A 12,487-nucleotide genomic window follows, 5' to 3' on the forward strand; every position below is an offset into this window, starting at 1 on the left:
GGGATAGAGTATTCTTGGTTGGCATCTGTTTTCTTGGAGTCTGTTGACTATGTCCCTCCACTCTCTCCTTGCCCGTAGTGTTTCTTCGGAGAAGTCTGATGTCAGCCTGATTGGTTTTCCTTTGAATGTTATCTGTTTCTTCCCTCTTGCCAGCTTCATTATTTTTTCCTTGTCCTGGATTCTTGGGAGCTTTACTATTATGTGTCTTGCTGTATTTTTCCTTTCGTCGTGGAAGTTTGGTGTTCTTCTTGCTTCTTGTATATCAATTTTCAGCTCCTTCTTCACATTTGGGAAGTTCTCTTCAATTATCTCTTTGAATATTTCTCTGTTCCTACATCTCTCTCCTCTCCTTCTGGTATTCCTATAACTCTTATATTTCCTTTCCTCATGGAGTCCGATAGTTCCCGAAGTCTTTCTTCGTTCTTTTTCCTTCGTACTTCTCTTTCCTTCTCTGTTTTGGTTCTTTTTATTTCTATGTCTTCAAGATTACTTATTCGTTCTTCCATTTCATCTATTCTGCTTTCATTGCTTTTCCCAGAATTCTTTAGTTCTTCCATTAATTCTTTGATCTCCTGCATTTCTTTTACTTCCCTCTTTAGGGACTCAATTTCTTTCTTCTGACCATTGTTTTCCCTCTCTAGGGACTCAATTGCATTCTTCTGATCGTTGATTATTTTTCCCTTATCATTGTTTTCCTTTATGACTTCTGTCAGTTTTTTAATCACGGCAATTTTAAATTCTCTTTCTGGAAGGCTCAGAAATTCTTCCAAGTTATTGTCGTTGCAATCTGGGGGCTGGCTTTCTTTTTGTGGTGTGCTTTTTCTCTGGAGAGTTGCTAGGTTGCGTGTGGTTCTTCTCCTCCCTACTGTCTGTTTTCTAATTTGCCGTATGCGTTGGGACACTGTGTTGTTGGGACTTGCCGGCATCTTGGGTGGGCTTCTCTGTTCCCCTCTGGTTCTTCCAGGAGTCATCTGTCAGTTTCAAGCAGCCTTTACTGGAGAAAGGTCCCTGTTCTAAAATGCCGATGTGGGGACACACTCCCCTGTGCGCCTGGTCTGCCCCGGCGGTGGGTTCCTGCTCCCCTCTGGGCTTGGACTGCAGGCCAGAGGGGGTCTGGCGTGGGCGAACTTCCCCCGCTCACCTCTGGCTCCTGAGGAAGCCTTCTGCAGGTAGTCTTTACTGAAGAAATGTCCCTGTTCTAAAATGGTGATGTGGGACACACTCCCTGCGCTTCTGGTCTCAGGCACACTATTCTGCGCGCCTGGTCTGCCCCGGCTGTGGGTGCTCGCTCTCCCTGTGGGCTCAGACTACTTGTTCAGAAGGGGCCCGGTGTGGGCTAACTCCCAGCTGGCCACTAGCTCCTTCAGTAGCCTGTGCTGGGGTCAAGTCGCTAGGTGGCACCAGAGATCTCTCCTAGAGCCCTTGGGGAGCTGATTTTCCACCCCGTGGGACAGGGAGCAGAGCGGGGATGGAAGGGTACACCTCAACGGCTTTGGGGTGCTGTGTCTGCCTTGTGCCCCACCGTCGTGGGGAACCCACGCCCCTAATTTCGTGCCCCGGGTCTCAGTTCCAAAGCCCTCAGTTCCAGGACGCGGGCTGTAGCCCAGATCAGTGGCGCGGGAATGGCGCCTTTTGAATCCCGCTCCCCTGCCTGGGCGCCTTGTTCCTGCTCACTCAGGGAGGGCCTCCGCCCGGGTCTCAGTTCCAAAGCCCTCAGTTCCAGGACGCGGGCTATAGCCCAGATCAGTGGCGCGGGAATGGCGCCTTTTGAATCCCGCTCCCCTGCCTGGGCACCTTGTTCCTGCTCACTCAGGGAGGGCCTCCGCCGTCTCCCCGCAAGCCTAGGTCGCAGGCGCAGGGCCCTGGGCAGCTGCAATCCGAGCGCCGCTTTCGTGCAAGCTTACCGGGCGGCCGGGGCTGTGTGCTGGTGCTGGGCTCCTCCTGGTGGGCGGGGCTCTCTTTACTGGCGCCTGGAGCTCACCTCCGCGGCGGATCCTGCAGGGTTCGCCTCAGCTCCCGTTCACGGGGTGTGGTGGCTGAAATAGTTCCTTTCCACTCACAGTCCCACTTGCTGCATCCGTTTTTCTTGTTGGGCGTTTTGGTTTGTTGTTTCCCTCGTCTCTGCCGGTTGGAGAGTGCCGCCTCTGTGGGCGGGGGAGGGGAGCAGGGTTCTGCGCTTCCCTCCCTTCTCGTCCTCTTTTATGGCAACTTTCTTCTTCGGGCAGTTTGCTGGAGTCTTCCGTTTATCTTCCCTGTCTCAGTTCTCACTCTGCTTTAATAACTTCTTTTACATATTTTACTTTACTTATCTATTTGGATCAGGCTTTTAATATTTGTTTCATGGACAAACTAACATACTATAACTTATAAAATGAAAGAGGTGAAATAATTGTGATTAAATATTTTCAATGTAGAAGGTTCTGACAAAATTGATAATTCACAAACAAGGTTGCTTTTATCATTCATCTATAAATACAACTCAACGGTCAGTTTATTTTGGAACAGCTCTTTATTGATAACTGATACTCAAACATCAACAAATTATTAATTTTTTCAAATTGAAATTTTTTCTTAATCAAGTCTGCATATATGAAGAAAAGTAATACACTGGACAAGTTTTAGAATACTCTCAGGGTTTATGTAGAATTATGACTGCTTTCAACAATTACTGATACCTTTTTTCATAGAGAATCTTTGTCTAATGTATATTTGCTCATATAACAGACTGAAGATAGCCACAAGTTTTGACAGCATTCTCAAAACAGCATATAACTAAATTTAACGCCACAAATGAACTTATTTCCTTTATAACTTCACTAAGTAATTCCAAGGAATACAAGAAAACATTAAAAGTTCCCAGTGTTCACCCTAAGAATCAGGCAGTCTTCTTCAATTTTTTCTTCTCTCCTTCTTCCTTTTCTTTTTCTATTTCAGTTACTTGCAATTCAATTTCTTTGGCACTAAACATCTGAAAAGAAAAAAAAATGTAAAAAGCAAGTTTCAATTATAGCAACCATTTGTAAATATAAAATGAAGTTACCTAATTATGTTTCATAAATTTGTAATTCTATTTAAAACTTATATTTCACAATTTCAAATACAGAGTAAAATGGTTTAAAAGGTTCAAAGGTAACATACTTTTAATTTTTTAAAAAAATAACTTATTTTCCCCTATGTGCACATGTTTCACATCCTCCACCAAATCACCTGCACTCTTAACCCATCTGTCTTCCTTCTCCACCCCCTCTACCTTTGAAAACCATTAAGTTTTTTCACTGAGTTCAAGATTTATTTCTAATATACAAAAGCAACATACTTGGAATAATTATTTACAAATCACAATTCTGTCATTTTCATGATTATTATGCTAAAAAACAAAGTAGTGCAAAATATGACACCACATTACAAATCCAATATATGCATGATATTCTGAAAACACATTAATGCAAAGCTTATTCTATTCATGAGCAAATAACTCGTTACTAAACATACCTTACCACCGTCTACTGTGTGATTCTCTGATAGGGTCTGACTATTTTATCAGCTCACAGAATATCCAAAAAAGTAAAGATCACTTATACTGCTTTGCTTACAACCCATTCACAAAGCTGAAGCCAAAAGAGTTTTTATTTTGTTTAAATCAATTTTATTTATAATCGAAGATGGGATCAATTTGCTCAAGGTCATAGCATGAAAACAAATGAATCTGTTGGAACATAAACTCAGCTCAATCCAATTCCAAACCATGTGCTCTAGTAGCAATGCAATCTATCCTGAGATATTAATGTGGAATGCTAGTATAACTCTGCTGCCAGTATACATATCAGTCTACCATTCATAAGTAAAAATACATGTGTAACTGGTGTGTGTGTGTCCATCTATCCAGGTGCACATATCTGTCTGTGACAGAAGAGATAACTCTGGCCTTAGTGGTTATTTGTCCCTATGATATTGGCATGTCTGTCCTTGGGATCTTGGCAGCAGGGATGACAACACGACTCCCCTAACACTCTGTGCTCAGCACCATGGCTTTTCATGTGGGTTCATGTACAGGCAGACCCCACAACCCTGTACCATTCTCTTATAGACGCTCTGCTGCTCTCCTATCCTCAAGTCCCCATCCACTGATTGACTAACAGAAGATGCGAATATGGTGTCAAAACAACAATGACTGGGCCTCTCCAGTGGCGCAGCGGTTGAGCGCTGGGTTGCAAAGCTGCCTGCAGCCTCTGCAGCACCGGTTCGATCCCCAGCCACCGGGTGAGGGTCCCACATGGTGCGCAGACCTCTACTGCCGCGCCCGCTGCTCCCCTCAGCAGTGTACTTTGGTCCTTCTGCCTGTTCTGCTCCCTGCTCTGGTGAATTCTCTCACCCTCCCGCGCTTCTGACTGTACCCAGTGCTTGTATAAATAAATAAATAAATAAATCTTAAAAAAAAAAAAAAAAACCAACAATGACTATCTTGACTTTGGAAGATGATAAGAGTAATTCCTTTCTCAGTGCTGCTAGAAATGAATCTGCACAGATAATATGCTACAGTAACCCCTAAAGGACTGACTCAATAGGGATTGCTACTTACAAGAACATATACTAAATGGAGTAGACCTGTATAAATATATGTAATTCTCATAACATCTAAGTCTTCATAGAGGTGAAGGGAAAGGCAACAAAGCACATGCAAACCAGTGGATATTTTAGCCTATTGAAACAAAATACAGTTGTCATAGTGTCAGTGGATGTTTCAGGCTTATAATGAAGAATGACAGGTGTCCACAATATTTTAACTTTGTCAAAATACTTTATGCTACAGATATTCTTTTCTCTTCAATTAATGATGTACCTTTAAAGGTTGGTTTCTTCTTATGATAGCTAGTTCAATGTTTTTTCCACCAGACTGGACAACCTAATGTAAAACATTAGTAGTGTAGTTTTAGAATCACTTCAGTAAATTTCATGTTTTAAGTAGTTGGACAATGGGAAAAAAAGTGCTTTTCTGAATATGCTTTATTAGATCACTTACTTCTAGCAAAGCTCTTATTGCCAATTTTATAGCTTCACTGTCATTTGCTATAGCATCTTCTGTGTAATTCTTTTCTAGAAATTCTCGAACAGTTTTAGCACTTCGGCCTATTGCATTTGCCTTGAAAATTAAAAGATAATTATTTATATCATTGCAGTATGAATGAATTTATGGTTACTAAGTAGAGCTTAGATGCTTAGAGTTACCGACAGTATTTCTGAGTACAATTATTAAATGAAAATTATAGGCTTGGAAATTTAGCTAGCATTTCAGCAGTTCATTTGGATAATATTTAAACAATATGTAATGGCAGCATAACTTTTTTCACTCTTTTCTGATCAATGCTTCCATTATTTTAATGGCTCCCAAATCCTTGATAACCAGAAAAAATTTAAAGTTGAGACTGCAAAAGATATGGAAAGGAAAGGAAGCATCACTGTACAATATGATATAAAAGGGAAAAAAAAAAGAATGTAAACATGAAGAAAGCTAGTTACATGAACAGGACTTTCATTATTTTCTTAGAACTTACAAAAAAGTATGGTGATCATCTAATTATTGATTCATTATCTTCTTTGACTCTATTATGAGGGGCCTCTTCCGTTATGTTCCCCCCCTTTTTTTTGTTCTTTAGAAATTTTCATTTGATGCAGGAAAGAACCAAACTGATTTCCCTGACTGTATGGTTGCAGGCGGTATATGGAATGATCTTAAATCTAAATATTCAGATTAGTACTAACTAGTATTAGTACTAGTATTATGAGAATAATAATGATAATAGTAGTTCATAATAACAGATCACTTTTGTGCCAGGCACTATGCTAAACATATGACATGGATTATTTCATTTAACTATCACAAAAACAATTAAATAGGTTCTATTACTAACCCAAATCATAAAAGAAATGAAAAGGTTGGAAAGGTCAAAGTGAACTTTCACAACCTTAACATTATTGACATTTTGGGCTGGATAAGTCTTTGCTGTGGGGGGCTGTCCTGTGCACAGGATATAGGATGTTTAACACATCTCTCCCTCCCCATCCCAGATGTGACACCAAGACTATCTCAGGCTGACTGACTGATTATACTGGACTCTTTTGTCATGGAAGGAACAGCAGCATACATTCAGTGGAAGGGAAACTTATCCTGAATGTAATTTTCCTTTCCCTGTGACAGAAGCTTCTGTTAGCTCTACTACCTATGGAGCTAATGAATGCATTCTTCACTGTCATGTATCCTACAAAACACTGCTGCTGACCAAGGAACTGACTGAGAGAAGGTGAGGGAAGGGCTTACACCCATGAGAGTCACTGAGCAAATTATGTCCTCTATCACCCTGAAGTAGTCAGTCTGGTAGAAATTTGGAAACTACAGAGGGCTCAGCTATAGGACTAGCTGGGTGATTATGAGGCCAGGTTTTGTTCTACAAGGTCCTATAAGTGCCTCCAAGCAGGAACCAGGAATTAATTTCCCCCAAAGTCACAAATCTAGGGGTCAGAGTTAAATCTCATTAGTACCTCTCATGGTCCACTTGTAAAGGTTTTCCTTTCCATCTCTACCGGATTCTATTAGTTTAAATGTTCTAATTCCTACATGGGAGGTAAGGAGGGGGATGTTTCTTCCAAGGAATGTAACAGTAATTTCACTGGACTAGAAGCTAAGACCTCTACTTGGCCATTTTGAACTTCTCATACCATAGAATTACCAGATGTAGAAGGAGTTATCGTAAGGATGGGATGGTTTATTATGATTTCTCGGAAAAATAAACTTACTACTACACAGTGGAAACAGGGAGAAGACGTTCTAGAACTGAAGAGATTTTCCTGGGGGTCTCTCATATTATTCCTAAGTAAAATGAAAAAAGTAAATGGAAAAGTTCTGTAACCCATTTAGGCAGGATCACAAATGGCCCAGAATCTTAAAAAAAAAAAAAAAAAAAAAAAAGTCTGTGTAATGAGCCAGATAAAGAATCCCAACAAACCAAAGTGCTGGTAAGAGCTATTTCTATTCTCATTTTTGCAACAGGTCATGTAATCACAGTTTATATTTATAACTTACTATTTCTACTACCATTTCACATGTTATCTACATGCATCTTGTAAGTGTGCAACGTAGTATTGAAAAATCTTGTCAGCAAGCCACTATCATAGATGTGTCTGCAATTGCCACACTGTCCCATTTTATCAGGCTACTGATACAGGTCAGACTGATATGCAGAAGACCCTGAGTTCTAATCCCAGTTTTACTATTAACTAACGGTGGGAACTTAAAAAAACAAAAACCTCTGGCCTCAGTTACCAAATATGTAAAACTTAAAAGATTCAAACTATTTCTTGTGTAGATGCTTTAAAAAGTAGCACATTACTTCTTTCAACCGAAATCTTAGAAGAAAGTGCAATATGTAAAACAATATGGGGTGTACATGTTCACCTCCTCCCCACCACACCACACGGCCTTAAGACACAATGGTAAGGCACAGCTTCAGATCTAGAAAATCAGTAAAATTCCCCCAAATATAAAAATTCCATAAATTTCCTAACCAATGACATTAAAATAAAAATGTTTCTCTGTTTGATCCCCGGGACCAGCAAATTAGGATGGAAAATAATGTAAACTTTGAAAGTATTATGTGACATGAAGGATGATGATGCAATGATAAATGCAAACAGAAGATGGCAGACTTCAAAATATCTAGAGAAAAATTGAATGTAATAACTTGTTTTGCTTAGGGCATAGTTTTGAACGTCATGAAAAATCTTAGGACATACAAAAGATTTTTAATTGGCAGAAAAAATGTCTGCTATTTGATGCACATAATTATAGCTTCTGATTACCAATTAAAATATCCAGGAAGTTTAAAAGAAAATGTGTAGCTGACACAAGTATTCTGATCTTTGTGGCAAGAATATAAGCACGGTTTTACTGGCCTGTTCAACTGGCTTATTATAAAATCTTAGGAGTACAGGCAGCTAAACACAGACATAAACACCACGGCAATATTTTTCCATTAGTTTATTTGATTCTTAATAGTAGTAAGCAAACTCTATGAAATAATTTAATGCATGGGTATTTAATTTTTTAATAAAAAAATCACTGTGTTTCCCTATCCATTGGAAACTATCATGGTTTCTGATTAACTAAAGGATTACATGAAATTTGTACCATTATAAATATTTTAATACAACCTAGTTTTTTGGTCGTGTTCTGACAGTGAAAAAGCATTACAGTAAATACTATTAACTCAAGTTCTAAAATATATTAAATTGATGACTCACCTTCCAAGCATGGTAAGTACCAGAGGGGTCGGTCTGATATAATCTTGGGATACCATCATCATCAAAGCCTACAATTAAGGCAGAAATACCAAAAGGTCTTCGTCCATTGCTCTGAGTATATTTCTGAAAAATAAAATGTTGTCATAACTACTTTCTGTATGAGGTCACACAAAGGATAACATTACTTATCAAATAACAAATTCCATTAGTAAATAAAGTATTCTTGTCAAGATGATCTTCTTTATAGATTCTTTATATCTTTTTTCTGCCCCATCCCCTGCAATTCTGTATATCTTTAAAATCCTTTCCTAACCTTTTCTGTACTAACCTCAATCCATGATTAACATTTTTAAAAAGTTAATGTATAGTATCTGTAAAAATAAAATCAGGGGCCTACCTGGTGGTGCAAGGGGTTAAGATGCAGCACAATGAAGCTATCCACAGCCGCAGCAGCACCAGTTTGATCCCCAGCCAGCGAGCTGACCCACATGGCACAGCAGACCTCTCCTGTCTTGCCTGCACCCCTCAGCAGTGCATTTCAGTACATCTGCCTGTTCTGCTCCCCACTTTCTCTCGGGTGAATCCTCTCACCCACTCACCTCTTGCCTACACCCTAGCTCGTAAATGCATAGATAAGTAAATCTTTAAAAAAAAAAATAAAATCATACACTTGCATATATGCTCTTAACACTATTTTCTTTTTGCTTTATGTACATTTTGGTAATATAACTATCAATAGATTGTAATCTTTTTAATATAGCAGAGGATTGTGTATGTCACAACATTTTGGTTCTTAGTAAAGCTGATTTCAATCAGCTGTGTTTTGAAAGCAAGTCCTTGGTTTACTTTGAGGAACCCTGTAATTATAACTATCATTATCAAGTATTCCTTTTTGATACTATTATCAAGTATATTCTTTGGACTATATACTAAGTTGTTTCTACATACAAACCCAACTAAGATATTTCTTTCAGGACCAAAACAAGACAACCTTTGTTTCTCTTGGGAAAAAAAAAAAAAAAAGAAATAACGCATGCTATGCTTTTTCCTTGCAGACAATGGGGCTATAGAAACCAATTATGTTTCTTTTTACTTCAGTGCCAGGAACTTCCTGGATTTGTGCTCCAGGGAGTGGAATTCACACTAATTTTGAGACTGGTGCTCCTAGAAATTGTGCAAAGAGGCAGACCTGACAGAAAGCTCAGGATTACATGTAATGCTGTGGCTTGAAATAGATTAATACTGGCTTCCTTCTTGAATTTGTCCACGCATTACATCTCTTTTTAATTCTTAAAATTTATCACATGTATTTTTATGCATCACTTCAAATTTTGGATACAAATAGTTAAACTGCAACCATAACCTCTAAAGAATAGGGTTTATACCTTACTTCCCTCTGCATTTCCTAATGTTCTTTGTTTACACCAAGATATGAAGTAGATGCTTTATGCCTTGGCAAAGAGGTCTTTTTTCTTTATCTACTCGATTTGTCATTTTTTTTTAAATGAAAAAGAAATACATACAGAGATAATATAATTTGAAAGTACAAAAAGTATACAAAGTATACCTTTTGTCCCAGAGCTCCAGGCTCCTCCCCACTAGCAACCCCACTGCTACAGATTTACAATGTATACTTCTATAAATGTTCTATACATAGCCTTTATGTTTCTAGAAGGAAATCTAAAATGCACAGTTAGGAACCTTTTGTACATAATATGCTGCATCTTATTTATTTTTTTTTTTTTTGGTGGGCACCTTTTAACTACTGGGGAAATCAAAGCAAATATAAAAGAAAAGTAGAATAGGAAGTTTTTGCCTCTCTTGCAACAAAATAGGGAACATCTTATAAATATGTACTTAAAACTTAAATATCTAGAATATGGAGTCTATAACAAAAATCTCTACATGGACAAATGGTAATAAAGTCCATGCCAGAAAGCAATATGCTTTAAATATATTAACTCATTTAATTCCTAATGCAACTCAACACTGAGAGGTATTATTTTAATGACTATTTTATAAATAAGAATATTGAGGCAAAAGAGGCTCAATAATTTGCCCAAGGCATTAATGAGGAACTAGAAAAGCCAAGATTCAAAACCCCAAATTCTGGCACTTGTGGACACATTCTTAACCACTAGTATGTTTGCCAAAGGAAAGATAGTTTACACTGGAAGAAATGAAAATAGCAAACCATGTGGAAATTAATCAACCTTACTACTAACTATAAAATACAAATTAAAACAGCTATTATAGCACTATGTTATACTTATTTGCAAAATAAAAGAAAAATGAAAAACCCTATACTGATGATCCTTCAGGGATACATTTATGCATTGCTGGTTGCACAATAAAAATTGGTACAATCTTTTTAGGAAGCAATTTAGCTACATATAACAAGAGTCTTAAAACCAATTACAATTTCTAATCTAGTAATCCCATACCAAAAATTAATTTAACAGTATAATTCAAAAAAGAAAAAGAAAAGTTGTGACAAAGATAGAATAATGTTATTAAAGTAGCAAATTGACAGAAGTAATGAGAAAATGAAAGAAACTGGAAACAACCTAAATAATTAACAGATAGCAATTACAAACAGCATTATATAATTAGAATAAATGTGAAGACTATGTTGACATAAGAAAACAAAATGATAAATGAAAAAATACCTGAATACATTATAATTAACTTATGTCAAACTTTCTTATCTACATGTGAATTCAGTGGTCTTATTTAAAGCTGAGCACTGTGTTAGGTTTGTAGGTAGAATTGTGGGTATTCTTCAGTAAATGTGAATACATGGTCCCTATTATTACTTATCCGAAAGTGTAGAAATTCCCTTAAAAGTTTAGATTTACTGTTCTTTAAATATTAACGTAATTTCCACATCTGATATTGATAGAGATTTCTACAATAGTAATCAAGTCAATCATTCCACAGGAATAAGCGTGTGAGTATGAAGTAAGTGTGAGAAAGTACAAGGAATCCAACAGATTTAGTAGTCTGAATGATGGGAGAGATTACAGTATTCATAATAGGACTCATGATGGAAAAGGAGAAAACTTGGATTTATCTGTTAGGATTTTGACTTACCTGCTTTAAGGTTGCTATGAAGCGAGTTATGTATTCTACAGTGACTGGGTCCTCAACTGTAAGCTTATGACTCTGGCATTCCACACGGGCTCTGTTTATTACTACTCTAGCATCAGCAGTCAGTCCTAAGAAAGAAGTCAATACAGTACAAAAAAGAATGCCTTTTTCCTTGTTAAAAGGATTTTAACCACCAAGAAATCTTTCTTATAACATCCTTTTTCACAATATATGTCCATTATAAGGCATATGTGGAATATTAGTTCAACATTCTGATTTTCAAAATTTAATTTGATGCATTTTTATTTACTTTTAAAAGTAAATGGTTTTAAGAGTAAAGGTGAAATACCAATGTAAGTAATGTAAGTAAACTATTTCCCAAAAAACAAAAAGGTTCGAATTCACAGAAACTGGGCTGGTTATTAGGTTTTACCAAATGCATATTTTAAATCTCTGCAGTATTTAAAAAATTCTTTGGTTGGAAAACATCAGTGGTCGACTATTCAGTGGTTGATGGGTCTATCCTGATTCCAAAACCAATTGCCTGAGTCATGAAGTTAGATTTCTTATGAAAACAATGAATATTCATTATCAAACATATATCCATTGAATTCAAAGTGCATTCAATATAGCTGTGACATCTCAGCTTTGGCTAAGATTAAAGATTTGCAAATTAAGAATCAAGAAAATAGGGCCTCCCCGGTGGCGCAGCGGTTGAGCGATGGGTTGCGAAGCCTCTGCAGCGCCAGTTCAATCCCCGGCTGCTCCCAGGCCACCGGAAGAGGGTCCCACATGGCGCGCAGACCTCTCCTGCCGCTGCTCCCCTCAGCAGTGTACCTCGGTCCCTCTGCCTGCTCTGCTCCCTGCTCTGGTTCTGGTGAATTCTCTCACCCTCCCGCGCTTCTCTCTGCACCCAGTGCTTGTATAAATAAATAAATAAATAAATAAATAAATAAATATTCAAAATAAATAAATAAATAAATAATTTTAAAAAAATGAAGAAAATACTTGGTCTTGCTTTTGCCATACCAAAACATGAATTCATTCATTCTCAATACTTTTATAAGAAAATAGTGTATTTCTATCAAATATAGCAAACTAA

The 12,487-nt window shown here is 37.7% G+C and overlaps 1 protein-coding gene across 1 annotated transcript; it reads right to left on the reverse strand.

The window, feature by feature from the left end:
- Positions 1-2,499: 2,499 nt before the first annotated feature.
- Positions 2,500-11,565, reverse strand: LOC119242831 (proteasome subunit alpha-type 8-like; the record flags this gene model as incomplete). Its single annotated transcript, XM_037508293.2, has 5 exons — positions 2,500-2,968; positions 4,841-4,903; positions 5,021-5,140; positions 8,296-8,418; positions 11,389-11,565. Coding segments are annotated over 5 exons (576 nt in total), but the record flags the coding sequence as incomplete, so codon positions are not given.
- Positions 11,566-12,487: the final 922 nt, after the last annotated feature.

Source organism: Talpa occidentalis, unplaced genomic scaffold (assembly GCF_014898055.3).
Source record: "Talpa occidentalis isolate TD23 unplaced genomic scaffold, MPIMG_talOcc4v2.1 talOcc4.13, whole genome shotgun sequence".
Lineage (NCBI taxonomy): Eukaryota > Metazoa > Chordata > Mammalia > Eulipotyphla > Talpidae > Talpa > Talpa occidentalis.